The following is a 26,955-nucleotide window of genomic DNA, read 5'->3' as shown; positions in this document are numbered from 1 at the left end:
ATGATTACACCCACTTCACCACTAACAATAGTACTTCCCTAAAATTATAAGTTGTATTCTAAAGTAATTCTCATGGAACACAGCAGGACCAGAGGAGAGTAAGAAAATGTCACGGAGAAACACGTGCACACACACATGCTAACCACAATTTCAGCACTGACACCTTTTTAATCTTAAAAATATCAGCTTCAGGGATAATCACAATTAGCATTAAGGCAAAAGACCCCAAACCACATTTACATAAAGCAGGAGATACGGCATTAATATACTTATCTGTATTTATATCAAACCCTGTATTTCAGGGTTTCTTAAGTGGACACCCTGCTCCCAGCCACAAGGCGAAGACCCAAATGCTGAAACCATCCCTTTCCCAGCCTTGGGAGAGACCACCCGCAGGTCTGCAAGGCAGTGCTTGGCCTCCATGTGGCACGGTGGGTTTATTGTTGGCATGTGCAATTCTCACTGTAAAGCTTAAAAATACAATCCAGGATCCTATGTATGATCACACTGACACGAGGAATAGTTGTGCTTCCCTTTCACATTATAAACAATGGGAGGTTTGGGGCAGATTCTAAAACTAACTGGTGACATTCTGACATCGCAAGAAGCTGAATTTTACATGATTTAAAGAGAATAAGCAAATGACTTAAAACTCTGTGGGCGTTCTTTTTTGCTAGAAGCTATTTAACACACACTCTATGACATGTATGTATTTTGTAAGATATTCAGCAGCTGATGGAGAAGGTGACTCCACGAGGCTATTCATTAGAGAAAGCTTCACTTTCCTAAGCCACAAGAAAGCCACAAGAACTCGCAAACTGACAGTTACAAATGGACCCTTAAAGCGCGACTCCAGAGCCAATCGTTAAGAACAGGAATGGCGGCAGGACGCTGAAGGTTTAGAATCCCACTTTCAGGCGCGTAAAGGCGTTCCAGCAGCGGTTTCCGGGCCCTCCAGGCAGAGGGGGCCGCCGAGGCGAGGCGCTGGGTGAGGGGAGACCACGATACCCCGGACTAGCGCCGTGGAGCGGGTGGCAGCGCGGAAAGAGCGCCGGGGAACAGCGGCTGGTGCAGCGGAGCTAACCCGGCCCGACCCCACCCCGGTAGGGAAGGCGGGAAGGGAAGGGAGAAGAGGGGAGGAGGAGGCGGCTGGGTGGCGGCTGGCCCGAGCGGCGCGGCCGTTTCCTCGGCGTCCAGGCGCAGAGCTGCCGCGGCGCCGTGCACAGTGGGGCCGGGTGAGGCCTCTTCCGCCGCCGCGCCGCTGCCGCTCGGGCTCCGGCCCTCCACAGGCAGCTGGGCCTGTGCCCGGCGGGGCTGGGAGCGGTGCTTCGCTGTGGGCCCACCCCATGTGCCCGGAGCTGGCGGCCGAGGGTCCGGCGGGAGAGCGGGCATCAGGAGCGCTGGCGTCAGCGCGTGGGCTGCCACGGTCTGGTGTACGCGGCACTGCGAATGTGCTACAAACGTATATCCAGGACCACAGGTACAGCATAGAGTCACAGACTGCTTTGGGTTGGAAGGGACCTTAAAGCTCATCCAGTTCCAACCCCTGCCACAGACAGGGACACCTTCCACTAGAGCAGGTTGCTCCCAGCCCCATCCAGCCTGGCCTTGAACACTGCCAGGGATGGGGCAGTCACAGCTTCTCTGGGCACCTTGTGCCAGTGCCTCAGCACCCTCACAGGGAAGAATTTCTGCCTAATGTCTAATCTAAATATCCTCTCTCAGGTTAAAGCCAGGTATATTTAAAATAGCAAATCAAAACTTCCCCTCTCCCCCTGAACTTGTGTACCAGTGAGCATTAAATAAGAGAAGTGGCTGTATGATTACTTCTTCTTTTAATCTGTGTAACTTCCTTTTCTTTTGCCTCTACTTCAAGAGGTTGTGCAGCAGCTGTTATCTGGGTTTAGGAGGGACTCCTGATGTTGGTTCTCTTCAAGCTTTGTAGCAGTACAGCATGTGCCAGTAATGCACTTTATAGGTGTTATAATTTGCTGCTGAAGTCTAGGTACATCATGTGACTCCAGCGTTTAGCTTCACACCCTTAACTTCCCAAATGCAAATGTTTGCGTAGGAGCTGACACATAACCACCGGAATGGTTATATGAGGTGCATTATTGCAGCGCTGGGAAACCAGGGACACGCGCCCAAATCTGGCTTCCCCCTGTCACATCGCGTTCGCAATTTATGCATAAAAGTTCTGCAATTAATGCATGTTCAACATGTGTTGCTACATTAACTAATACGTATGCATCAAGGATTACTTCATTAGTCCATTATGACATCAGCCTCTTCTGCGCTTGCGCAGCCCCCTCTGGCATCTGAGGAGTCTTCCTCAGATGAAGTAAGGAGTCTTCCTCCCCTTACTCTTTTCACCTTTCTGTTCTTTGTACAGGCCACAACCATTATGTGGACGCCAGCATTCTCACTTCCTCACTTGGCTTGTCCTTTTATGTTGCAGTGATTTCACAAAGCTACCAATATTGCAGAGATGAAATTTTCTGCTGCTTAAGATACATGGTTTCTATTTCTAGACAAAGCTTCCTTGTAAGCAATACAAATATTTTGAACGTCTGTATTATCAAGACGCACAGTTAGACAAAGCTTCCTTGTTCTAAACCACAAGGTCTTAGGTGAGGCATCCTGTGTCCTTCTCGTTGTTATGTTAGTTTCTACTGCTGAGGCTACCACAGCAAAGTTACAACATTCTTTTAATATACAGAAGTCTACTATTGATTCGAAAACTTTTCAAATATAGTCATTTCTATTGCTCTATATAAGTATTTTAACGTAAAATTTCACTCTTTTCTAACATTTCCCCCCTTTGAAAATACTTCATTTCAGCAAGTATTTTCACTCCTTTAAGTAGTGGTTTCCTGACAGGTGGGCAGGGGTGTTGGGTACTTTGGATATTCTCTAGTTACCGCTCCTATAATTCGATAAGTCCATGCACTGCTGCAGGTTATTTCCTTTCGGATACAGAGATACATCAAATATATCATTAAAAACACAATATCACGATTACAGTTTGCACGAGGGAATGAGCCCATCCAGTGAGATGAAGGCCCAAGCTATCAAATAGTGCTCCTACCCAATTCTGCTCGATGTCCTTCTTTTCTTTTCCTGTCTCTTTTTCAATTTTAGTTAGTTGGGAAATGTCATATTCTACATTTGCAGTTACGTTAGGAATGTGAATACAGCGATGGTCTATTTTGTCTTTCAAATATTCACAAATACCATGTTCTTTAATTAGTAACATGTCCAATGCCATTCTGTTCTGCAAGGTCATTTTAGTTGTTGCTTGTAACTGCAAATTCATGTCTCTGAATCCCTTCCTCATTGCTCTTTATTGTTTGATTCATCTTTTCTACTTGTCCACTAGATTGAGGCCTCCAAGGGGTATGTAAGTTTCATGATATCCCTAATAGTTTACTAACTTCTTGTACTATGGTTGCAACAAAGTGTGGCCCCCTATCTGATGATATCCCTAAAGGGACTCGAAATCGTGGAATGATTTCTCTGAGCAACCATTTCACTGTTTCTTTTGCCTGATTGGTGCGACAGGGAAGGGCTTCTGGCCATCCAGAAGAAGTATCAACCCCTACTAATAGATATTTTATACCCTTGTACCTTTGATAGTTCCACAAAGTCAACCTGCCAATAATCTGGTTCTACCCCTATCCTGATCCTTCCCATCTCCGCTTGTCTTTTCACCACTGGGTTATTTTTCAAACAAATTTCACATTTTGACCCTACTGCTTTTGCCATAGTTAACATCTGTGTGGAAATTATTCCTCCTTTTAAATAAGTTACAAATGCTTCTGCACCCCAATGACATTTTTGATGTTCAGTTTGTAGGATTTTTCGCATTATTGCTGGGGGTACTATTACTTGTCCAGTTGTTGTTGTGTACCACCCCTCAGAATTCTTTTGGGCTTTCAAAAGTCCTGCTAGTCTTTCATCTTCCTTTGAATATTTTGGAGCTTGTGGGAGATAGGTGTGGAGTGGCTTACCTTGAGAGGTATCAGGGCCACCAGGGACTAATGCTTTTGCTTCAGTTACCTCCTGCTGCGTCGTTACAACATATCCTGCATACCGTGTCCCGTTTTCCACAAAGCTGCTTCCATCTGTGAAAAGTTCCCAGTCTGGTTGTTCAAGAGGTATATCTTTCAAATCTGTCCTGGTTGCATATGTATGCCCGATAACCTCTATACAGTTATGTTCAAGGGTTCCTCCTTTCAGAGAAGCTGCTGGATTCAACAGGTTAGTGGTTTTTTAAACTCACATCATCTTGTTCTGTCAAAATTGCTTGATATTTCATCATTCTACTAGGGAATAACCAATACCCCCCTTTTTGTTCTAAGACAGTTGTTACCATGTGCGGTACAAACACTTCAATGTGTTTTCCCAAAGTCAGTTTTCTGGCCTCCTGTATCAGAGCAATAGTTGCTGCTACCGCTCTTAAACATGAAGGCCATCCCGCACTTACTGGCTCCAGTTGTTTTGAGAAGTATCATGCTGGTCTTTTCCAGCTTCCAAGTTTCTGGGTTAACACTCCCAGCGCTAATCTCTGTCTCTCATGCACAAATAACTGAAATCCTTTGTCAAATCTGGGAGTCCCAGTACCGGAGATTTCATTAATGCCTCCTTCGGTTTCTTTCTGTGGTTTATCCCAAACAAAAGCAGGTGATTTCTGGGCTTCATACGGGGGTTTAGCAATGAGTCCATAGTCCATTATCCACAATCTGCCCCACCCTGCCATGCCCAAAAATGTTCTTAACTCCTGTAGGTTCCGTGGTTCTGGAATGGCACAAATTGCCTCTATGCGATTTATCTCTAGCTTTCGCTGTCCCTGCGAAATTTCACATCCTGAATACAATACAGTTGTACATGCAGTTTGTGCCTTTTCCTTTGAGACTTTATAACCGTTTAGGCCTAGCTGATTCCTGATCTCAATAGTCACCTTTATGCATAATGACTCCTGCTGTGTTGCAATAAAGATGTCATCTACATATTGCAATAAAAGATGTTGTGATCTCAGCACCTGTACCTTTCCTTGAGTAGTCCATGTTTCCAGTTCCTTGGCCAACTGGTTCCCAAAGAGAGTCAGGCTGTTCTTAAATCCTTGTGGGAGTCTGGTCCATGTTAACTGTGTCTTTCATCTGTTCTGTGGGTTTTCCCATTCAAATGCAAACAGTTTCCTGCTACTTTTATCAAGAGGAATGCAGAAGAAGGCATCTTTTAAATCAATCACTGTAAACCATTTATATTTTTCCTTCACAGATGTTAACAATGTATAAGGATTTGCTACTACTGGGTGGATATCTTTTGTTATTTCATTTATTGCCCTCAGATCCTGTACTAACCTATATTCACCATTTGTTTTTCTTACTGGAAAAATTGGAGTGTTATATTCTGATTCACATTCTTCCAAAATTCAATATTTTAAAAATTTCTCAATTATTTTTATAATCCCATATGTTGCTTCTAGCTTCAGTGGATATTGTTTTATTCTTACTGGCCTAACTCCATCTTTTAGTTCCACTGTTACTGGTTGAGCTGCTTTTGATTTTCCCGGGATTTCTGTTTCCCAAACTACCGGTATTACAGCCTCTTCTACCTCCTTTGGGATTTGAGCAATAGGCTTTTCTTTAAGAACCAAGATCTGTCCTGCTTTTGATTCGGGGATTTGCATTATTAATTCACTATTCTGAAAAATGATCATTGCATCCAATTTGGCCAATGAGTCCCGTCCTAAAAGGGGAATGGAGCATTCAGGTACATACAGAAATTCATGTGTTAATTCCTTCCCTCTAAATCGCAGATCTAGGGGCTGCAAGAATGGCCGTATTTCCTCCTTCCCTGTGGCTCCCACAATTGTCATAGTTCTTTCCCCTTAACCTCCCATGTAAATCATTTAAAACTGAATAGGTAGCCCCTGTGTCTATTAAAAATTTCACTTCTTTTTCCCCCAGTTGGATTTTGGGTTTTCATAATCATTTTTATTACACGGGCTACTTTATCAGGGTTTTCTCTATATGGTCCTGCTGATTGTTTCCAGATGACTAAATCTCCAGGCGAGAAGGGTACCTTAACATACACCGGGCCCTCAGCTCCCACCCCCTGTCTTAAAGGTACCAGCACTGCTTTAGGTACCTGGGTTTGCATTTTTCCTTCCCGATTTCCCCTCCGGCGAGTTCTGTGTGAAACCGGAGGGGGTGTGTGTGTGTGTGTGTGTGTGTGTCTACTTTCTGATCTCTTTTGCACTCACAACTACCCAGACTCTCAAGATCACTATCACTATCACCTTCTTCCACCACCCCCACCCCCCCCCCCCCCATATCTAATGCTGGCAGGGCTGATGGAGCAACTGCCAAATTCAGACTTTCAATATCCCTCTGGTGTTGTAAACTATTGTCTACAGCAAGGCATTTCATACATTTTTTCGGTAACACATCCCTTACACTGTTCATTAGCATTTACCTTTACAACCATTATTCCACAGGATTTTTGCCACTTATCATTATTTCTTAAAGCAAAGAAAAGATCTTGTCCCATTTTCCTTCCCTTTTACAATATAACATCAACTGCAATATAGTATTATACTGCAAAGTCCCATTTTCAGGCCATTTCTCCTGATCCTCTAGTTCATACTGTGTCCGCCATACATTACAGTAATCAATTAGTTTACTTTTCTTCATACTCTGCCCAAATCGACCCTACTTCCAGTGGCTTAAAAGACAGCCTCATGGGGACGACTTAGGGATCGACGACATTTTACAAATACAAAGAGATCTCTAAAACAAGTTTCTTTCACACCACACACACACACACACACACACACACACACACACACCACTGAGTTACAATGTCTAGCTAGACAGATGCTGATCCCGCAGCATGAAACCAAACAAAAAACCAGACCAGATTTGCCAAACCTGCAGAGCTTTCGCTACTCTCTAACGGATGGCGCCTAGGCTTACCCCGGGAGCTCCCTGCCCAACCAAATGCAGCTTTTCACCATGTCTTACAGGCGGGCTTTACCAAACCATACTTTACCAGAGATCGGCACCGTGTCCGAATCTGAAAGAAAAAAAAGCACCTTTCTTACCGTATCAGAGGTCCGTCGTGAGCAGCGGAGATCGGTCGCGGTTGATGGCTCCCTGAGAATTTCTTGGTGCTGGCTGGAGCAGGATCGAGGCGCTATCTGCCTCAGCAATGCCCGCGGGTCCCATCTGGGTCGCCGAAATTTCACTCTTTTCTAACACAAATGTTAGAATTTAGCGTAGCTATGATAAGCTAATTAGCGCTCAGATGGTCTAATAGGCCTTTGAGAAGCTCAGGACACTGGGGGCATGGCACAGCACGGCACTGAGGACACAGTAGGTGTCAGAGCTATTTGATGTTCTACTTTTGGAAATGCTTCAATGAGGCAAATTGATTTCATTGCAGTGGTGATTTCTTGACACTAAGCAGGAGGAACTAAAACTTAGCCATATAGGCTTACAAACTGTAATGGAGATCTTCACAAACAGAAGGAATGCTGTGCCGTGTCAGACTGTCCAGCCCACTGAGTGAGCTGTCTCATGCAATGGAGGAACAGTCAAGGTTCTGAAGATGCTGTAACTGCATGGTTTTGAATGTGTATTTCAGTTGCTGTAAGGACTTATGAAAATTAACACTTGATAGTTGCAATGTGATTGCAGTTGTAATTAGGTACCTGATTTCATTGTAATTGTTTCAGGATCGTACCTCTTTGAATAGATGGAAATCCCCACGCGGCCAAGACATTCTTAAAGAGCAAGCAGGACATTTTATACAACGGGCAGGGCACATACATGTTTGTATAATTTCCTTGGTTTCTTGGGTTGTACAAGATGAAGCAAGTGGAAATCTAAAATGATCATTTAATTACAATATAAAGATAGCAAGCAATGTGAGCTCTTGAGCCTAGGAGCCGTTTACTAAAACTGCCTCATTGCTGTGCAAAATCCTCAGTGTTAATATGCAAATTCATATATTAGCCTAAGAAAGGCACATAATGCTTTTGCTTTTGATGGCTTAAAAATTTAATTGCAGATAGCCTTCTCTCTGTGAAGTATGTTACACTTAGGGGCACCTGGATGCTACTGAATTGGTGTAGGAGGGCATCTTGTTTCTAACAGTAGCTTTATATACTCATTAACCTTAGCTGCTCAGTTGGGTTTGTTGCCTCTGGCAGTAACTAACAGCAGAATTTCACAGGAAAAGGAGAAGACCTATCATGTGCTTAACAAACTGAGCAGCCTTATGCGCTGCAGAAGAATTCCTTCTTGCTTCCCAAGGTGGTCAGGTAAACTCTGAAGCACAGAAAGTCTTCTTAGCCATGTTTTTACTTTTATTTTAATTCCTTACTTTGCTAGAAGTACATGCATCTGTAGAGCCAGAGAGATGTTCGTTTCTAACTACATAACAAGTGTCAGGAGTTAGTTGCTCCTAACACAGCAGTTAGCATATAGCTCCTTTTTCAAACGGAGAGGCAAGCAGTGGGATTATGGATGTTGTTGTTTTACCTTTGGTCTTGCTGGATGTTCTGGGAATCCTGCCTTACCCTGTGGTTGCTATATATGATTATTTTGCATCTGAGCGTTCTGCAGTAGTACTTTGAGGGGGTTAATTAGTTTGCCACCTCTATAAGAACAGATTTCAGCTATTGTTTTCTTAGTTATTTAGGTATCTACCATTTGTATGGAAGCTGTATTTCTGTTACTAGATTTGCCTTAGGTTCTGCTAAATGTATTTTACTAATTGTAAGAAAACTGCAGAAGAGGTTGATAGAAGAAAAAACACAAACGGCTTCTCAAGGGGAATTTCTGAAGTTTTAGTAATGGTTTATTTTGACAGACAAGTTGGTGCTTTTATTAAATCAGCAGTTTGTTTGCTTCAAAATAGCCACCTTCTGTTGGGTGCTGCATGTGACCTCCTTTTCTAGAAACCAGTATATTTTTCTTTGTGGATGACTGACTCATACATGCAAATAGAAGGGTGATTGTTGGTTACTTACAATAGGAAGTTTATACAACTATAGTAGAAGAAAAAGCTTATTCATGTGCTATAAGGGCACAAGAAGTAGGAAAGGAGTTGAATGTAAGAGTTACAGCAATCACTAGGGATTATTGGAAAAATAATTATAAGGACCATACTGCAGCAAATTCCAGATGATGCCAGGAACCGCTTGCCTTCTCTTGACCTTGCTGAAATGCTACCAAAAGGTGCAGGGACTGGTGTTGTGTAATAGGCTGAGAGCAAACACAGCTTGCCAAGCTGCTCTTTTTTGACTTATTTTCTGCATAGTTCTGGGTAATTGTAGTATCGTTAGTTTTCTAACCAGATTAAAGTGCTGCAGAGCTCTGTGCTAAGTACTGCTGAATGTTCTATGGGCAGTTAGCCTTTTCTAGAAAATGGGGATTATTCCACCATTTTCCCAGAGAAAGAAAGGTAAGAGCATTATGCTGTGGTTTGTTTTTACATTTTTATTGTAAAAAGTTTCTGCTCCTAGAAGATTCTTGGTCTGCAATTAAATTGATTTATCATCGAGAGTTTAGCATCCACTAATCTGTGGCAATGGAATATATCTAGCAAAATGGGGACTATAGGAGAACACCTAAATGGTCTAGCAGTGATTTCTTTCTGAGTTAATCACAGATACTAACGTTTGGCTTCCTGGTTCAAGGCAAAAAGACTTCTCCATACAATGAAGATACATGAACAGAACTGTTGATATTGAAAAAAAAGAACAGTGAGTTTGGTTTCTTTTCTGATTTAAGAACCTGTAATGTATGAGTTTGTTAGTGTCTGTACAATAGTAAATCAGAGTGGAGAGTGCTGTGAAATGTGCTCCCTATAGCTGCTGTAATTGTAGACCTTAAATTTATATCAAACTTTCAAGGTAGCAAGTGTTTTTTTTACCCAATACATTTCATTTCTTGTATCCGTCATAGTAAAGGAGTAAATTAAACTGAAAGCATTATAAAAGAGTCTTTATGTACTCAATATGTACTCAAATATTTGAGTACTCATATTATGAATATGTATATTCAGTACTAGATGTTCATGGTACAGGTAAGACATATGCTTTGAAGAATCTTCTCTATAAAAAGTTTTCCAACTGCCAGCATGTCACAGTAGTGACATGAAAGTATTAAAACTTGTCTCTAGATGCACTGAATGCTGTTAAATAGTACAGTCCTAGTCTTCAGAGTCATAAATCCTCTGTAAATGAATGGATAGAGTTGGCAGCTATAAAACATCGACTTGATATTGATTTAGTCACTGCTGTTAATTTTTTCTTAAGTAAGAAAATGGTGCATAGGGAAGGAGAAACAAGGACTGAGAACAGTGAAGAGGGAGCGCTTTGGTATGCTGCAGATGGAGGACAGGATTTGGCTAAACATAGCACAGAATCCTTACTGGATTCAGTCTGTTAACCCAGGAATGATGACTGAAGTTTGGGATGCATGTGTGTTCTACAGGAAGACTGTTACACGTTGGATGGATATAGCTGGAGACCAGGGGAAGGGAAGAGAAATGGTGTATGTATGGTATACAGGTGTGAGCATTGCAAAGATGTCGTATCGTATGGAGAGAGAGCAACCTTGTCTAGTGGGAGGTGTTCCTGCAAGTAGCAGGGGGTTGGAACTGGATGAGCTTTAAGGTCCCTTCCAATCCAAACTATCCAGTGATTCTATGATCAAAAAATTGAATTCACAGATACGTATGTGGGGGACAGATGGTTTTATTATCCCAGATATATTCTGGATCACTTCTGAAGTCACTCCAAGCACAGTGACTAAAACTGCTTGCTGCCACATTGTTACTGAGATGACTGACATTTTAGCGGAATTATATAAGGGTTCTTTGTAAATGCACCTGCAAGGGTCCTAACAGCACTGCTCCCCACCCGTTCATGCCATTCATAGCTTTATAAGGTTTGTGGTCTTTTCCTCTAAAAGCAGTTGTTTCTACTCCCTGCTACTCCCTGTTGTTGACCCACCATCACTTGCTCTGCCATCACCAGGGAAGCTCTGCAGGCAATTGTTGGTAGTCTGGCTAGCACATTTTCTGGCTGGCCACCAGGTAAGGAAGTCAGACCTGTAGGTTTGGACATGGCATGTGGGGTTTTGTCATATGTTGCAAAGGTCTTTTTTAAGAACTTACTTTAAGAAAACTCTGCTTTTGTAGCAGGTCCGCAGGTTGCAAAATTATTAATAGGGGGTCGACAGCAAGACAGAACAAACCCTTGGGTTTTTTGCCAAAAAAAAGGTAAAAATTAAAAGCCATATATGAAATCTGTCTGGTTTTAATAATAGTGACAATATGAATTTCTAGAAATACTTTCTATCCATCTCTGTATGTGGAGAAACAGAATTTGTTGATGCTTTCCTAATTCTGAGCAAGCTGATCTAGCTGAAGATGTCCTTGCTTATTGCAGGGGTTTGGACTGGATGAGCTTTGAAGGTACCTTTCAACCCAAACTGTTCAGTGATGCTAATGAATATGAGAGAACACATGTTTCTGAGGTAGTGCTTCTTGTATGCTGTGATGATAAAGAGGAATGATCTGATACTTTACTGATGTTCTAGGAATACACAGTGGGCAGACTGCTCTTTGTCAAGTTTGTCTTTGTAATATTATCTTTTTTCTTTAGGGTGGAGCTTTGATGTTTTGATGTCAGAATGAAGAGCAGGATACCTCTCATTCTTCTAGCCTGTGGCTCCTTTAACCCCATCACAAACATGCATATGCGTTTATTTGAGCTGGCTAGAGATCACCTGCACCAAACAGGTCAGTAAGGTGGTGGTAGGATCACACACCCATGGTGGTTTACTGTGAGAAGGAAGAAGGATTATTAACACTTGCTATAGATAAGCTGTCACTGTGCAGCTGGCTGAATTCTAATATGCTTTAGTGATCATTCAATATGAAGGTTTCATGGCATATTCAATATAGAAAGTCTAGCATTACCTCTTCCTTTGGCTCAGTACATAAACAAGTATAATGAATATTCATGCAAAAAAAGTGGAAGTTTTATCAGCACTTTTAGGCTCATATTCATGGAACAAGCAGAGCCTTGTGAAAGACTACACCTAGCAGCTTTGAAACTGAGAAGAAGTGTTTGCGTTCAGATTTCATGCTTTTCTAATACATTGTGTTTTAATACGAAGAAGCGTTAGCAGTTTTGACAGCTGGATGAAACTGGAGAAAAGATGAATCCTTAATTACTCATTATCCATCTTCACTAAGAGGTACAAGTTACCTCCCCTAGCAAAAGCGTTTCCTCATAAAGAAGATAAGAAAAGCTAGGTATTGGCAAGCTAAAAGGTTTTGGCAACACGGGAGAAAGGTGGGTAAAATCTTGAACCTCAGCAAGAATCAGAAATGCTGCTGAGAAGCATTGCACTGAAAGCTTGATCAGCTGCTTAGCTGCTGAGGCTTTTAGGGTTTTTTTTCCATTTGGCAGTAAAATATACACATATGTTTCTGGAAAGAATTGGAAGGGAATTTTAGTTTATTGGAACCTTATAGAAGTTCCTAGGGAGGTTTTTCAGCAAGAACCTGAACAGAAGGTAGCAGTAACAGGAATTTGGCTGTCAAATTGTGGGGATGTGGGGGGAGAATTTGGAACTCACTGATACTGTTGTGTGGCAAAAGCAGCAGCTACATGTTTGCCATATCCTGTGAGAATACTTAAAATGATCAATTCTTGTTTTATATTTTCCCACCGAGGAAATCGGTTGGTCATTCTCTCATGTTTTTAGTCCTGTTTCCACTTCTGTGATTACCTAGGGAAGGAGAAGAGAAATTGGAGCTTATTTCCTGGGGAGAAGCACTAGTTGCAGACTGGGAGCTGATAGTGGGGCTGGAGGACCATAGTTATACATGTCTAAAGCTTGTTTAAAGTGAGGTGGTAGTCTGCTGTATTTGCATTGATTCCCTTCTTAGTGGAAACAGTACACTTGTGAGGTAACATACACACTGAATGCCTGACTAGAGTGAGCGAACAATTAACTAGCATGAGGGGCAATGTTCCCTAGGCTGCCAGAATGTGACTTCTGGTGCTCCTTCAGTATTTCTGCTCAGTCACAGAAATGAGTTGTGCAGTAGCTAGAGTTGACTTGGCAATCCAGTTTTACTGTTGTGAATGACATGACTATCACTAGTGTGCATCCTGACTGACATATCCAGTAATTCTGCCTGTCAGCTTTTTGCACATCACTTCGGTTTTGAATGCTATCTAGTCTTATTTTTCATACATCCCTATTTTAAGTAGGGAGTTTTACTGAGTTTCTGATACTTTTAGCAGTACTTGAATTTCACTGTCACGTGTCAAGTAAGTCACTCTTTTTCTGTTAATATCAGTCGATAAACCTTGTCATGCTGCCTTTTAAATACAAGAGACATAGCTATGTGCGACTGAATAATGATTCTCGCTGTTTGGAATTTGTCTCTGCTTGTGTCAATTTGACTCTTTACATGTTCTCACGTAGCTAGAATTGTCTCATATTCAAATCCTGGTTTTAAAAATGTTTCTTGAAACTTGCATTGAGGCAAATGCCTTTCCAGTCTGTTCATACCTAATGCCAGACGCTTTTATTTCTCTTTGTATTTATCATTTGACTGTAAAGTCCAAAGAAATAGTACTAGACTCAATCTATGTAAGATATTTGAAGCCTTGTTTCCAGAGTACTGCCATGGGAGGGTACGTGCTTCACCCATAGTTTCCAGATAAGACCAAGGCATAGAGGGCAAGGGAGGGAGGTATGAAAGACAAGATGGTTCTATCTGTGATGAGACAGATGCAAGGGGGGAGGTGAAGGACAATGAGTTACTATCTTATGAAAACTTGGGGAAAATGTGACAGTCAGTGGGTTGTGTCAGATGCAGCACTGGGCTGCAGAGATGAGAAGTCCAAGGAGAAATTAGTCACTAACCAGCCTTGGGAATCTGGAAGTTTATGGTGTTCAAGAGGTGTAGCTGAATAAAAGACTGGTATTTTCAGGAAAGGGATAGGAACAGACTGGAACAGCAGCAAGTCAGTATATACAGTGACTTCACTTTGTTTTTCCTACAACAGTTCTTATAACTGGAATTGAAAACAAAAAAAAAAACCACTTTGATCCTACTGTTTTGATAGTGTGTATAGCAATATAGATACATGACTGCATTTAACGTGAAATCCTAGTCATCTGTTTTGTAGCCTCTCTGAAGAGAATCACTGCTTCACAGTCATGTTAGATGAGAAAAACCAGCTTTGATGAGAGCATTTCACAATAAGGTGTCCTGTTAGAAGAGCTGCAATACTTTTATTCACATTGTTACTCTGAAAATTGTGGTTCTATCCTTCCATTCTGGAGGATATAACTCATTTTTATAGCTGTCAGGATACTGCGTTTCCTTCTTCTTGTCCAAATCCAGTGACCTCAGTAGAAGTGAGCTGTTTTTTAAGGTCTTGGTGCAAAATGTTCATTATAGATGTGATGTGTGGAGATGATTCAGCATTTGTTAGAGGACTGTTCATGCTCAGTTACTCAGCTGTTGGAGGAGTTCCTGAAGTTGCAATGTATTTGAGTGGCTGCCTGACTACAGAGATAAATCTGCATCTTCAGGCCCTGTAGTTCATTCAGCCAGGTGGATATGATTGATGTTTGTCCAGATACTCATGTGGCATCTGTCACTACAGTTTTTGCACACCTCATCTAATTGAGTGAATGCATCTTTCAAACGCTCTGAAGTGGTGAAGGCAAAGTTATCCATCCTACGCAGAGCTATCCTAGAAGTTTGTCCATTAATGCTCTGATGTATTGGTTGTTCATGTTGAATTTCAACGCAGTGATTGCTGAATTTTTTACCTCTTTGGTTTTCCTTCTGTTGAATTCCCTTCACAGAAGGTGACTGAACATGAAGTAAAAAAAGCTTTGTCTGTTGTCTTTCCCTTTTTCATGGTTGGCAATCTCAAGAGGATGGTGTCCTCTTGATAGGTAATCTAAACAAAGATGTTAGATATCCCTCCCTCCACCCCAGCTAATTATAGCCTGTAAATAAAATAAACATTTTGGTTTAAATGAAACCACGACGAGTCTTTGTATTTGTTTTCCTACCATTAGTAGGCTGAGTTCTGGGAGGATAACTTGATTTTGTTGTGGTTTCAAGGGAAGCTGTTACTGTTACTTCAATACAGGATTTTATCATGTATTTTTAATGTATGTACATAGATGGCAGATGAAAGAAATTAATCCAGTTAACCCTGTTCATAAAAGCAAGCGTGTCAGTTCTTGTTTCAGTGAAGAAATGAAATCTTATGTTAATGTAAACTCTTGTTGCATCTTAGATGGTCGAACAGGAGTTTGATCCATTTTGCAGGGAGTCACATGGGAAAGACAAGGGGTAATTGGTGCAAGTTAATCCTGGAGAGATTCCAATTGGACAGAAGAGGAAAATTTTTCCCAGTGAGAGCAATCAGCCATTGGAATAATCTCTGCAGGGAAGAAGTGATGGATTCTCAGCACTGGATGCTGTTAAGATTCAGCTGAACAGGGTGGTGGGACACCTAGCATAGGTCATCCATTGTCTAGAATGGTTGGACCAGGTGACCGTTGAGGTCACTTCCCACCTGGTATTCTATGATTGTATTATAAATGTTTTCCTTCTGACAGCAAGTTGTACATCAGTTTATGTTTTGAAATAAGTACCACTTTGCTCACGAAGGAGGACTGACTCCTCTGCAGTCCAAGTGATTTTTGTTATTTATGTATTTCATGTTCCGCAATTGTTCCCATTAATGTGCAAATATATGCAAGTTAGTTTCTTGTCCAGTGCTGGAAAGGAAATTAAGTCAGTCTTCAGGAAAAAAAAACAGGAATTTTTTGGCACATGCTTGCAGAATTTGAGTACACTGGTGAGAAACCTAAGATAGGTGGGTTAAAAACACATCGTCATCAAGGTGTGTGCGGTTTGCAGGAGGCTTTTTGGTGTTTTATTCTCAGTGGGGATTTTTTTGGTGTGTGTTTCTGTTGGTAGGGTTTTGGTGTTTAGCCTTTAGGGTGGTTTTTTTTTTGGTATGGGGTTGGGTTTTTTTGTATGTGTGTGTTTGGTTTTGGTTTTGTGTTTGGTTGGGGGAAGAGGGGGTGTTTGGGGGTTTTTGTTGTGGTGGTGTAGGGTTTTTTGGTGTTTGGATGTGGTTTTGGGTGCAGCAGTTGGCTTTTTGATTGGTTTTGCCTTTTTTCCCTATATGGTTTTTAAGCAAATGTTGGTATCTGCAGGAAGGGAGAATTCACGTATTTGAGTTGGTCACATTTGAATAGGTGAACTTTTAAATAACTGGAGAGGATACAAGTTATTTAGAGACAGTAATAAGGTATTTTCCTATGTTTTGAGTACTAAAGCTTGTATTTTTAGGTGGAAGGCTCATGTGTGTATCATGTTAGTATAGTGCTGGGTTACTTAGTTGTGAATCATCTCAACCACTTACTGTATTTTCTCTTGGTACCATAAGTGTTAGCAACCTTGATTTTTCTCTTCCAGTTGGCTTCATTTCTGCTTTGGAACAAGCTGTGATATGGCATGCGAAGCTCTTACCTCATCCAGCTGATGTAGTTCTGGGCCTGACTAGAGACTGAAATTTTTACAGTTAACAAGGATATGGCAGAGTTGCAATCATTCTTGGCTAGCATGATCTCACACCATTTTCATTTTTACATTTAATATATTAATGTAAGTATAAGGAAACAATTTATAGCTGTAGAAACTAAAAAGAAAGGAATTTAAATGTGGAAAATAAAATTTTTGTGTAAGTAAAAACATTTAATAAGAGTAATCCCCAAACTATAATTTATTTCCCTTTAAATGAGGTTACAGTATTGTATGTTATCAATGTACCAAGGGAATAATTGTTGTTCATAAGTCAAGTGAAATCATTTCCAATTTCAGGTCAACAGATGGACTTAATTATATGCACATCTTTGCATGGGTCTGGAAAATTTTATCACGCTCGATTGCCCATTTTGCCTATAATGAGAATGTTTAAAACAGAGGGTAACTTGGACTCAACATTTCAACAGGGGACGGGCCTGTGAATCTCACTGACTCTCAATGCTATGTTTTTAAGACCAACTCACTTGAATTCTTCTTAAAATTTTACCCTATTACATCAAAATAAATGTGATGTCACTAATTTTTCATTAGGAAATATTAAATTCTCATGTGCTAGTATCAGAAATTAGGAGTCCAGGGGTATCATTTGCATTACAAAGCAATAGAAGGAACTTGCTGTATTTAAGAAACAATTTAATCTGAAAAAAGGAAGATGATTTCACTCCCCTTCAGTATTATACATATAGTTATTTAAATAGTATATGTTACTTTACAATAATTTTGTTTCATTTCTGTTTATGTGAAACACCCTTCCTGTCCTCTGTTTCTTGAGGGACGTGGCTCATATCAGTGCTTTATTTCCCTGTGGATTTATTTAAATAAGAGCAATATTTTGTTTGCTGATTTGAGGCCAGAGCTGCAAAGTCTAACAAAAAGAGCTTGTTGTGTTAATGATTACATTGTGTTACAAGAGTAGAATAATATGGGCATATTTTCAAATTTAATTAATGTGATCAGCCGCATAGGAAGGGTCTTTAATGGCTGCTAAGCTGATGTTTGGACCATAGTGCTGTAAGTCTCATTTTAGACTCCATTAGCCTCATCTTTGTTCTTCTGATTTGTCTGAATCACATTAATCACAGCTGCAGCAATATGCCGTAATTCTTGCTTTAACACAATGAAAAGACTGTGATTTTGATAAATAGCAAGCATCAGATCCTGAAGAACAAAGCGGTGGTCATTTAAGTCATCAATTGCTCTGGCTTTAGAAAAACTGAACTTACTGGAATATAAAACTTAATTAGATCCAGCGATTTTGATAGTTTGCATCATAAATTATAAACTTCTCTACTTGCTTGAAAATTGTATGTTCATCCAGATTTCCTTTTGAGTCATCTAATAGGATAAACATATTGATAGTAATTGCGAGCAGTTCACAGAGGGACAAGTAGGTTGCTTTTTAATGTAAATTGCTGTTTCTGTATGGAAAATAATGCCTAGATAAGTTTTCATAGCCTCTTATTAATTTGAAGTTAACCATGCTTTGAGGAGGTTGGACTAGATGTGCTGTCAAGGTCCTCTCCACCCTAAATTTTCAAGATCTTTGAAGATGACTTATTTTTATTTTATTCTCTATGTCCTTTCTTCAAAAGGAGGGTATCGGGTGATTGAAGGCATAATATCTCCTGTTAATGATGGCTATGGAAAGAAAGGCTTGGTTTCAGCAAGGCACCGGGTAGCAATGGCTAAACTAGCCCTGGCAACATCTGACTGGATTCGAGTTGATCCATGGGAGAGTGAGCAGAAGACATGGATAGAGACAGTAAAAGTATTAAGGTAATTACATTGTTTTTCCCTTTCTTTATGAAGTTACTGATTGCCAAAAATCTGTCAGGCTACAAGGTTAATGCACAGATCTCGCTCCTAATAGCAAAACCCAAGCAAAGCAGAATATGTCTGTTTATGGCATCATCTGCTATGAGAATATTATATGCAATGAAAATTCACATAGCTTTGCTTCAAAAAGGCTGTGTCATCAGCATTTCCTATCTCTGCTTTCCTAGTGCAAAGCCAAAAGGCTTTCTCCAGACCTATGCAAGACTCCAGTACTGTACTTGTGCCATTTCAGTAGTTAGATGCAAGTGGGAAGTCTCTGCCAAGAAAAGATCTTGCAGAATTATAGTTATTGAAAGAATTCTGCAGATAAGGTTTTGGCTCTTATTTCTCTTGTTTTTAAATCTCTGAGCAGGTAATACAGAGATCTTAATCAGATGGTAAGAGAGTTTACAACCTATTCTTCAGGAGCATCCCCATTCCAGATAAGCTGCGTTAGCATAATTATGCCTGCAGGCTTATCTATTCACACATCCTTGAGAAGTTTTCATATTAAGTCTAATGGAAAGTCAAACCCAAGCACGTAACTGCTGCTGCTTTCTTCAAAATCACTGAATTTGATGTGGTTTTGTGCAAAAGGAGAAAAAAAAAAACATGATTTGTCCAAAACCTGTTAACTTGATGCAAGGACCTTGAAACATGCCTTTTGCCTGTATGGTTGGTCTTGGTAGTAAATGCATTATGGGGCAAGGTATGAGAACACAAACTTCTTGTGCTAACCACTTTTTGGAAATGTAGATGCTACAGAAGTCAACAGATACTGTTAAAGTGAAAGATTTCAAGAAGGCAAGTGTGCTATAAGGACTGTCAATGATCCTTCATTTCTATCCACATTTTCTAGGTTACTTACTAACTGGGAACAGTTGCTTGGATAGCTTTAAGGCTCTATAATGTGCCTTCCAGTAACAGCCCAGAAAGTTCTTATGACTCCCTGTGAAGGCAATTCAAAGCCAGACCTTTAACTTTACAAAATCATACATAAGAATACCCTACATACTTACAAAACAACTAGTGGAGCCTTTTACTTCTGCTTTTACTTGCCTCACTGTGTGAACGTAGACATCCAGTTGCTTCTTTTGCCCCTTCCCTCCAGCCAGCTGAATAGGATCAGGGCAGGAGGAAGACTAGGCGACGCTAATTGCTTCTGTTCTTTTCTCTTATCACAATTGTGTATTCCAGGGTGAGAAATCACCAAAAGGTCTGTCCTGCAGCATTGATTGGGTGTGGGGTTTTGTCCCTAAATTTCAGTTTTGTAAAACTATATTCCTCTGAAGAAGCAGCCACAAATCTTACAGATAAGGTGAACCTACTTACTTATAAAGCCTTCGATTTTGCACAGCTCCAACTGAAGCAAATGCTACTTGCAAGATCAAGTTTGTACCTTGTAAATCCACTTCAGCGTCCTTTAGGGTAAGAGGTAAATAAAAACCTGTTTATCAATTTCTGCTCAGGGAAGGTAGTATCAAAGTGGTATGAACAGCCAAACTTCCTGTCTGCCTAGGAATTGAACCTCTAGTTTTAGAAATAAATTAAATGGACGTTTGTTAGGGAGAGATGAGCTTTATTAATATTATGTTGAACCCTGTCCCTTGAATTGGGTAAGCAGCATCCTGATGAAAGAGCACACGTAGGTATTTTGGTTTTACAATATATTTTAACCATCACATATGAGTATTAAAAAATGAGGTGGCTTTAGGGGTAGACCCTGTTTAGACCAAGTCTAAACAGGCAGTGGTTTATAGTAGAGTTGAGCTTCTTCACAAGTGTTGAATGTTAATCTATAGATTATTCCCTGGTCCAAGAATGAAGAGCCAATTGCTGCCTTCACTATAGACTTCCTCAGGTAGGAAACTGTAGTACCCATAGACAGATTTTGCTATTGCAAGGCAAAGGCAAAAACCATTATTGTACCTGATGTCTCTTCCTATCAGTATTTTGAATTGTACACTTAACTGCGGTAGAACATTGTGTCCCGAGACACATGAATGGCCTTTTTGTACAGTGCTTCTTTTCCCTTAGTGTGATGAAAATGTCATATTTAATCAAGCTCAGTGGATTTTGTAGAGGCTCCTAAATAGCTATGGCATGTTAAACAGCAAAGCTCATACCCCACTTGTGGTGGTGCTATTAGTTGCCTGTTACATTGCATGAGTATGGAAATTTTGGACACTATCCCAAGGCTTTTTTTAGAGAGGAAGAGGGAACACGATAGTACTATTTCCTCTGTTGTTTGTGAATATTCTTCCTAGACAAGAAAACAGTATTATCAGTAACCAAAGAACTACATTCATTCCTCTTGTAATATAGATTTGATTGTGGTTCAGACAGACTGTGCATTAATTTAGAATTGGCAAAGATCTCTCTTACCCAACTATGGGTGAATTGTCCTTGTGATTTAATTACACAGTTACTCAAAGCTTCACACACGTTTCAGAAAGTGTCTAATAAACTGACAGATTGGTTTGTCCTTCTTGATGTGTCTTTAACAGAACCCTCACTGCCCCAACACTTGAAGTGCTCCCTGCTGAGCAGACCTCCTGACAGTTAAGATTTTGCAGGCTTTGTAACGTTAGTCCTGCAGTGAGCCCTTTGCCAAGAGTTGTTATTTTTGAATCGTGGACCAAGAATGTCAGTCCATGATGCAAAGTTAGTGTGCTTGGCTATACATAGCATCAGCCTGTTTACAGCAAGGCAGGATTCAAAATAGAAATATAGGAAAGCACAGGCCAAGCTACTGCTACCTACTTTCTACTCCCTTATATCCCTCACCTCGTGTTTATTCAGTTTCTTTAGCCACTGCCTGAGCATCAAGTATTGTCAGACATTGTTCTGCAGCCTGTCTAGGTGTAGGTTCTTGACACTTGGGCAACTTGTTCCTGTGGCTTAAAGTATTTGCATGATTTGAAGCCTGTACATTTAAATCACTGAACTATAAATTCATTTCTTACGCCAGACATTCACAGGGTTATCTATGGCTCTGTACACATACTGAATTTGAACTGTACCTTGTAACTCATGATCTTTGCTTAGATACAGTTATATAAGGCCTATTGGTCACTTTGGCTGTACATTTAACAGACAGAGATGTGACCTGGCTTGAGTTTATGCCTGCCTGTTCTTTTTAACCATGAACATGATTCCTGAAATGATTTTGGCTCATGTCAGTATGAGCAATGCCTAAGTGTGGTTCAGGATGGTGCAAGTTACAGAGTATTCTAGTCAAGCAAGCCCATGCTGATTTGAAAGGAAGGGACTTAGGTGTTTACATCTTGCTCTCATGTTCAAAGAAGGGGCCAGTACCGAAAAGTGATAGTACCAGTACTGCAGTGGGCCACCAGTGATCAGGAGCAGCAAAAGAATAAAGTAACAGAAACCTGGAAAAACTGACAAAAGGATCCTTGCCTGCTTTCACAGATCTCAACTCGATAAAATTAGAAGCACAACAGATGTCAGAAATCTTAAGAGAATCGTCTGTTTTGAATTTCTCGGAATTGTGATTCTTTTAATTAGAGGCCAGGTTGGACAGGGCTTGGGGAAACCTGGTCTAGTGGAAGGTGTCCCTGCCTGTGGCAGGGGGTTGGAACTGGATGAGCCTTAAGGTCCCTTCCAACCCAAACCAGTCTGGGATTCTATGAAAGGGAAAACCACAAGGTGAAAACCTGGGGAATGCATTTTGTGGAGAAGAGGATGAGAGAAAACAAGAATGTCTCCTGAAAACTGAGCACACATTGTGGAAACATCTCCATAAGAGGTTGTATTTAATCCAGAAATTAAATCTAGTGAATGAAGTGTGATTTAATCTTATTCCAAGCAAAAAACTCCACAATGTTTCAAATGCAATGTTATAGTAAAATTGCCATAATGGCAGAATTTCAAAAAGGCATTTGAAAACTTGAATGCCATTACAGAGATTGCTTGTGAATTCTGCAAAATGTGAACTGCATGGCTACTGATCTCATGGCAGAAGGAATATGCTAAATTCTTACCAAACTGTATTCAAAGTGCATGAAAGCAGACTGTGTTCTTGAATCTGAAAGTGCCAGGTAATCGCTTTGTGCACGTCTGAGAGGATTGCCTCACACAGAAGCCTTTATTTTAAATGCAGGCACCATTACAACGAATCACTCAGATTGCTCCAGTCTAAGAAGGAATTCATGAAAAACAAGCGGCCCATAGAAAGAGCTACAGAAGATTCCCTTTCTTACCAGCACTCAGGTTGGTTCATAACTGTAAACATGATTCTTGGTTTAGCATAAAAAATCACACAGCTGTACCAGATTAGACTAATTGATGAAGAACTTGAACATAGTAGCTGGTAAATTTTGAGGGTTGGAGCTGCCTGCCAAAAACAAGCCATGGCAAATGCCAGCATGACTTGCAGTTATTCCCACATAGATGGGAGATTTGTTTTGGAATTGTATTAATTCTTGGTTTTATAAGCATCTCTTTGGCTGTGTCAGCAATGAGTGTTGTGGCCCTGATAGTTTTGTAAAGCACAGGATATATGAATAAGAAATATCAGAAAGTATAGGGATTACTTAGAATTGTAATTTAGTGTAAAACAATGGATGAAGTAGATGAATATCACACCGGTGCTGCTGATGCACAGACGTTCATTGCATTTCTGGACAGAATAGCTTTTGTTGACATTAGAAGTGTGGCAGGTTCTGGAAACACTGTACTGTCAGGTTTGGGTTTCCTGGTTTAGCCTTATGACTTGGTAGGATGCTGCTAGATTTTTGATACATTACACTGTGTAGTATTGCAGCACTCCTTGAACATGAATAATGCATTTAATTTGTTCGTGGTTATAAAAAAGTTTCCAAATGATGAGCTGTATCTTTATAGATGGTAGAGGAAAACAAGCTTCAAGGCATTTGGGCTGCAGTAGAATCTTGTGTCTGATGGGGTTAAAGATTGTGAGCAAGTCAGATTCTTCCACATTGCAGCATCATGATTGCTGGTATCTTGTTTTTACTTACTTTTTCTGTCTTCACTGCTTTTACCAACTGGGCAGTGATACGGATTTGGCTATACTAAACACGTATGTGGCACACCAAGAGGAGCAGAATGGTTTCTTCCCACTTCCTTTGTTCACTAGCATGACATGGAGAATGATCAAGAACTACTGAGAACTCCAGAGCAGAACAAAGTTCCTCCCCTTTTTCTCCTTTCTCCTCCTCTGTTTTCACAGTGAGAACAGCCAGCCATTGGAATAATCTCCCCAGCACTGGCCACTTTTAAGGCTCAGCTGGACAGACTGCTGGGACATCTTGTCTAGGTTATGCTTTGCCAAGAAAGGTTCCTTCCAACCTGGTATTTTATGATGCAAAATTAGAAGTTGGTTAGCACAGACTTTCAAAGGCAGGCAACTGCTCCCTAATTCCTCCTCCCCAAAAAAACCCTGCCAACAGTGAAATCTGTAGAATTGGGGTTTTCTTGTATAAAGGCTAACTCACTTAAGTGAAGCTTTCACAAAGATCAGCTTGATGGCTGAATTTAGCATTGGCAGGCTTCCATAATATACTATTTGTCTATGAAATATCTGCCTACTAAACTGTAAGACTTCTGTGCTGTGAGATACTGAACCTCATGATTTTGTTCCGCATGAAGTAATCAGGTCACTTAAATATATATTACAAATAAAAAGATTCATTGAGGACAGGTATAGACGAATTATTGCAGTTGTTATACATTTAGAATAGCTTATTAGTGCTGGTTACTCAGGATGAAGATGAGAATAACAAGACTACAAAATCCTTTCTCTGTTTTTCAGTGCCCAAGAATTTGCCATCCCTCCTTGATTTTGGGGTTTTATATCATCATCTATAGTGGAAACTGCAGTCCTCATTTAGCAAAGTGCCTTTGAAGGGCCAAAGACTCATTTTTCTCATTGGCATGTGAGATGTGGGGATATATGGAGATGTATCTATAAAATTGACAGCCTTTTTGTAACAGCCTATGATCTGTTAATTTAGCTTCTAGTACCGTAGAACTGTAATGCATGTACATTCAGGGAAAACCCATCAACACTATAAAAGCTCTGGCATCAGATTAGCTCTAATACAGTGTGGGACAGAGTACTGTTTTGTTATGGAGGTTGCTCTTAGTTAAAAAACAAACTGTGACATAAACCCCAGGGGACTGAAAACAGAGTTATGATAAAGTATGTGATAAAGTAATTGTGGCAAGACACATAAAATCCAATCTGAATTTTTCTTGCAACCTTTTGGAAGTAAACTATAGTAAAGGTAAATGATTAAAGAAAAAAAGAGTGATGAATTGAAACCAATTTTAAGTATAGCCTTCCTAAAAACCCAAGCAACTATAGAAATCTCTTTTTCTCTTTCCAGTCCTACCAGAATTAAAGCTGCTCTGTGGGGCTGATTTTCTACAGACATTTAAGACACCCAATCTCTGGAAGGAAGAGCACATCACTGAAGTAGTGGAAAAGTTTGGTTTGGTCTGTGTTAGTCGTGCTGGCTCTGATCCTGCTCAGCATATCAAAGAATCAGAACTTTTATCTAAATTTCAGCACAATATTGTTCTGGTGAAAGAATGGATTCAGAATGAAATCAGTGCAACACAGATACGCTATGCCTTGCGCAGAGGGTTAAGTGTCAAGTATCTCATTCCTGATTCTGTTATAGCCTACATTGCACACCATAATATCTACACAGAAGAGAGTGAGCGGAAGAATGAAGGTGACTTGCTTGAGCCTTTGAAGCTGCATAGCACACCAGTAAACCCACTCAATGACTGATGTCTGTAGTGTGTCAAGTGGACAAACTTAGAGTTTTTTCCTATAAAGTTCTTGAGGAAGCTTGGTTCTTGTTAATGAGGAGAAAATAAGTCAGTCCAAAACCTCCTGAATTTGTTTGGTGTTTTAAATTCATGGATTTGTTTGTGGTAGTGAGCAGGAAATTGGGATGCTCAGCTCCATAGCTTAAAATACATAAAACCAGCTTCCTTGTGAAACAAAAGAAGTAAGATCTGAACAATAAATATTAATCTCCAGCAATATGTAAGGGCCAAACATAGCACTTTCCTGAATTGTACTTCTGTAATCCTACAGAGAGCTTTAGGATAAAGATGCTGTTCTGAAGCAGCAAAATACATGAACTGTAACTTATCTTTGTGTGTATATATATATATATTTAAATATATATTACTGTTAAACTTTGACTTTTTAGGACCCTGAATAATTTTTGTGTTTTGACAGCTTAGACAAGAGGTGGGAATAAATCTTCGATGTCTGCACTTTGAAATGCATGCACCACTCATGTCACTTTTAAGCCTCCAGATTTACAAATGACAGACACTCCTCATCCCCCGATTTCGAGTGGGTTTCTTTGCTTCTCTTATCCAGAGTCTTCTATGTAATTGCCAAAGCCCTGGATTGAATGACATATCCAAGAGGATCTTCATCTCTACTATTTGAAAATACACTGTGGGAAACAGATGAAAATAGCTAAAAGGCTATCAGTATTTGAGCCCTAACATTAGCCAGAAAAATCCTTTCTCTTATGTTGATTGCTTGTTCTGCTTATTCACTCCATCTCATTTTTTGACAGAAGACCCCTTCAAAGAATATAGAATCTCTATAAAGTGCTACTTCTGTGTTTCAGTGTTGCTTAAATTAACTGAAAGCATGCGTTCAGTAGTGATGTAGCATTTACAATGTACAGAATTAACCACTCCTCCTTAGTTTCCACCTAAGTGGCCCTTTTTGAGCCCTTGGATGGCCGAACAGCTTCCACTGATAGAATTTCTCTAGAATTAAAGAGCTTTTGAACAAGTTAAACTAATGCCAGACACAAACTGCTTTCACTGAAAGAGTCTGTGTGATTGTTTTCTGAAAAGAAGGTGGCATAGGGTAGCTGGAGCATATTCAAGGGAGAAGGAATTCGGGAAAACCACACAAGATAAGCACTTGTATAGCTTTGGCTAATATCCTAAGCTAAAGCTATTTACCAGGGTTTTTTTCCAAGTGGAAGAATGAAGAGCAATATGGTTAAAGTGGTCATCCAGATAATCAGTACCCTTACAGAAGTTGAATGGAAGGTGAATGTTTCATTCTGTTTAAATCAAGCCATCCTGCTGTTGTTGGAAATCTCGGCAGTCAAGCTTTGTGGAAGGATTTAAAAGCAACACTTCCAACAATAATCGGATTAGAAGAACTTGCATAGCTACATAGGCTAAGAAAGAGATAAAGGAAACCAGAGTTCAAGCTTGCCACAAAGAAAGGCAGTGAGCTGTGTGGTGCAGAATCAACACACTGTGTTTGATTTTGACAGTCACCTAAGCAGGGATGCCTGCAGATTTCAATGGTTACTGGAAAATGATCAGCAATGACAATTTTGAGGAGTATCTGAAAGCCCTGGGTAAGGTTCCGTTTATATTTAATAATCAATAAATGTAGCCCATCTTGGTCTT

At 40.3% G+C, this 26,955-nt stretch overlaps 2 protein-coding genes across 5 annotated transcripts in view; both read left to right on the top strand.

Moving 5' to 3' along the window:
- Window positions 1–844: 844 nt before the first annotated feature.
- On the top strand, window positions 845–26,955 carry NMNAT3 (nicotinamide nucleotide adenylyltransferase 3). 4 transcript variants are annotated; one of them, XM_061465449.1, is made up of 6 exons: window positions 898–921; window positions 11,684–11,820; window positions 18,279–18,462; window positions 22,625–22,734; window positions 24,873–24,982; window positions 25,742–26,955. In XM_061465449.1, exons 2-6 carry the CDS (start codon window positions 11,712–11,714, stop codon window positions 25,832–25,834), a joined length of 606 nt encoding a protein of 201 aa, XP_061321433.1. In that variant the 5' UTR covers window positions 898–921; window positions 11,684–11,711; the 3' UTR covers window positions 25,835–26,955. The 4 variants fall into 4 exon arrangements, 3 of the variants coding, with proteins under 3 accessions (XP_061321434.1, XP_061321433.1, XP_061321432.1); XR_009745542.1 differs by lacking the exon at window positions 22,625–22,734 and having other exon boundaries at window positions 845–921; XM_061465448.1 differs by lacking the exon at window positions 898–921 and adding an exon at window positions 8,228–8,329 and having other exon boundaries at window positions 24,873–26,955.
- Window positions 26,774–26,955, top strand: part of RBP1 (retinol binding protein 1) — a 32,767-nt gene continuing 32,585 nt past the window's right edge. Inside the window, exon 1 of the mRNA XM_061465452.1 lies at window positions 26,774–26,903. Within this exon, the coding sequence (XP_061321436.1) occupies window positions 26,831–26,903 (73 nt within the window). The 5' untranslated portion in view covers window positions 26,774–26,830. The remainder of the gene's footprint in view (window positions 26,904–26,955) is intronic.

This window comes from Pezoporus flaviventris, unplaced genomic scaffold (genome assembly GCF_033815535.1).
Source record: "Pezoporus flaviventris isolate CSIRO_AGI_PZ_B2104156 unplaced genomic scaffold, CSIRO_AGI_Pfla_v1 ptg000040l, whole genome shotgun sequence".
In the NCBI taxonomy this organism is placed as follows: Eukaryota; Metazoa; Chordata; class Aves; order Psittaciformes; family Psittacidae; genus Pezoporus; species Pezoporus flaviventris.
Note: the sequence above shows the minus strand (reverse complement) of the source record. Positions and strands in the feature narration are given on the sequence as shown.

Bases quoted from the DNA above. Each gene is read 5' to 3' on its own strand.
- NMNAT3 (XM_061465448.1), top strand. From the start codon at position 11,712: ATGAAGAGCAGGATACCTCTCATTCTTCTAGCCTGTGGCTCCTTTAAC. The intron at 18,463-22,624 runs GTAATTACATTG...TTTTAAATGCAG, and splicing joins GAGACAGTAAAAGTATTAAG to GCACCATTACAACGAATCAC. The intron at 22,735-24,872 runs GTTGGTTCATAA...TTCTCTTTCCAG, and splicing joins CCTTTCTTACCAGCACTCAG to TCCTACCAGAATTAAAGCTG.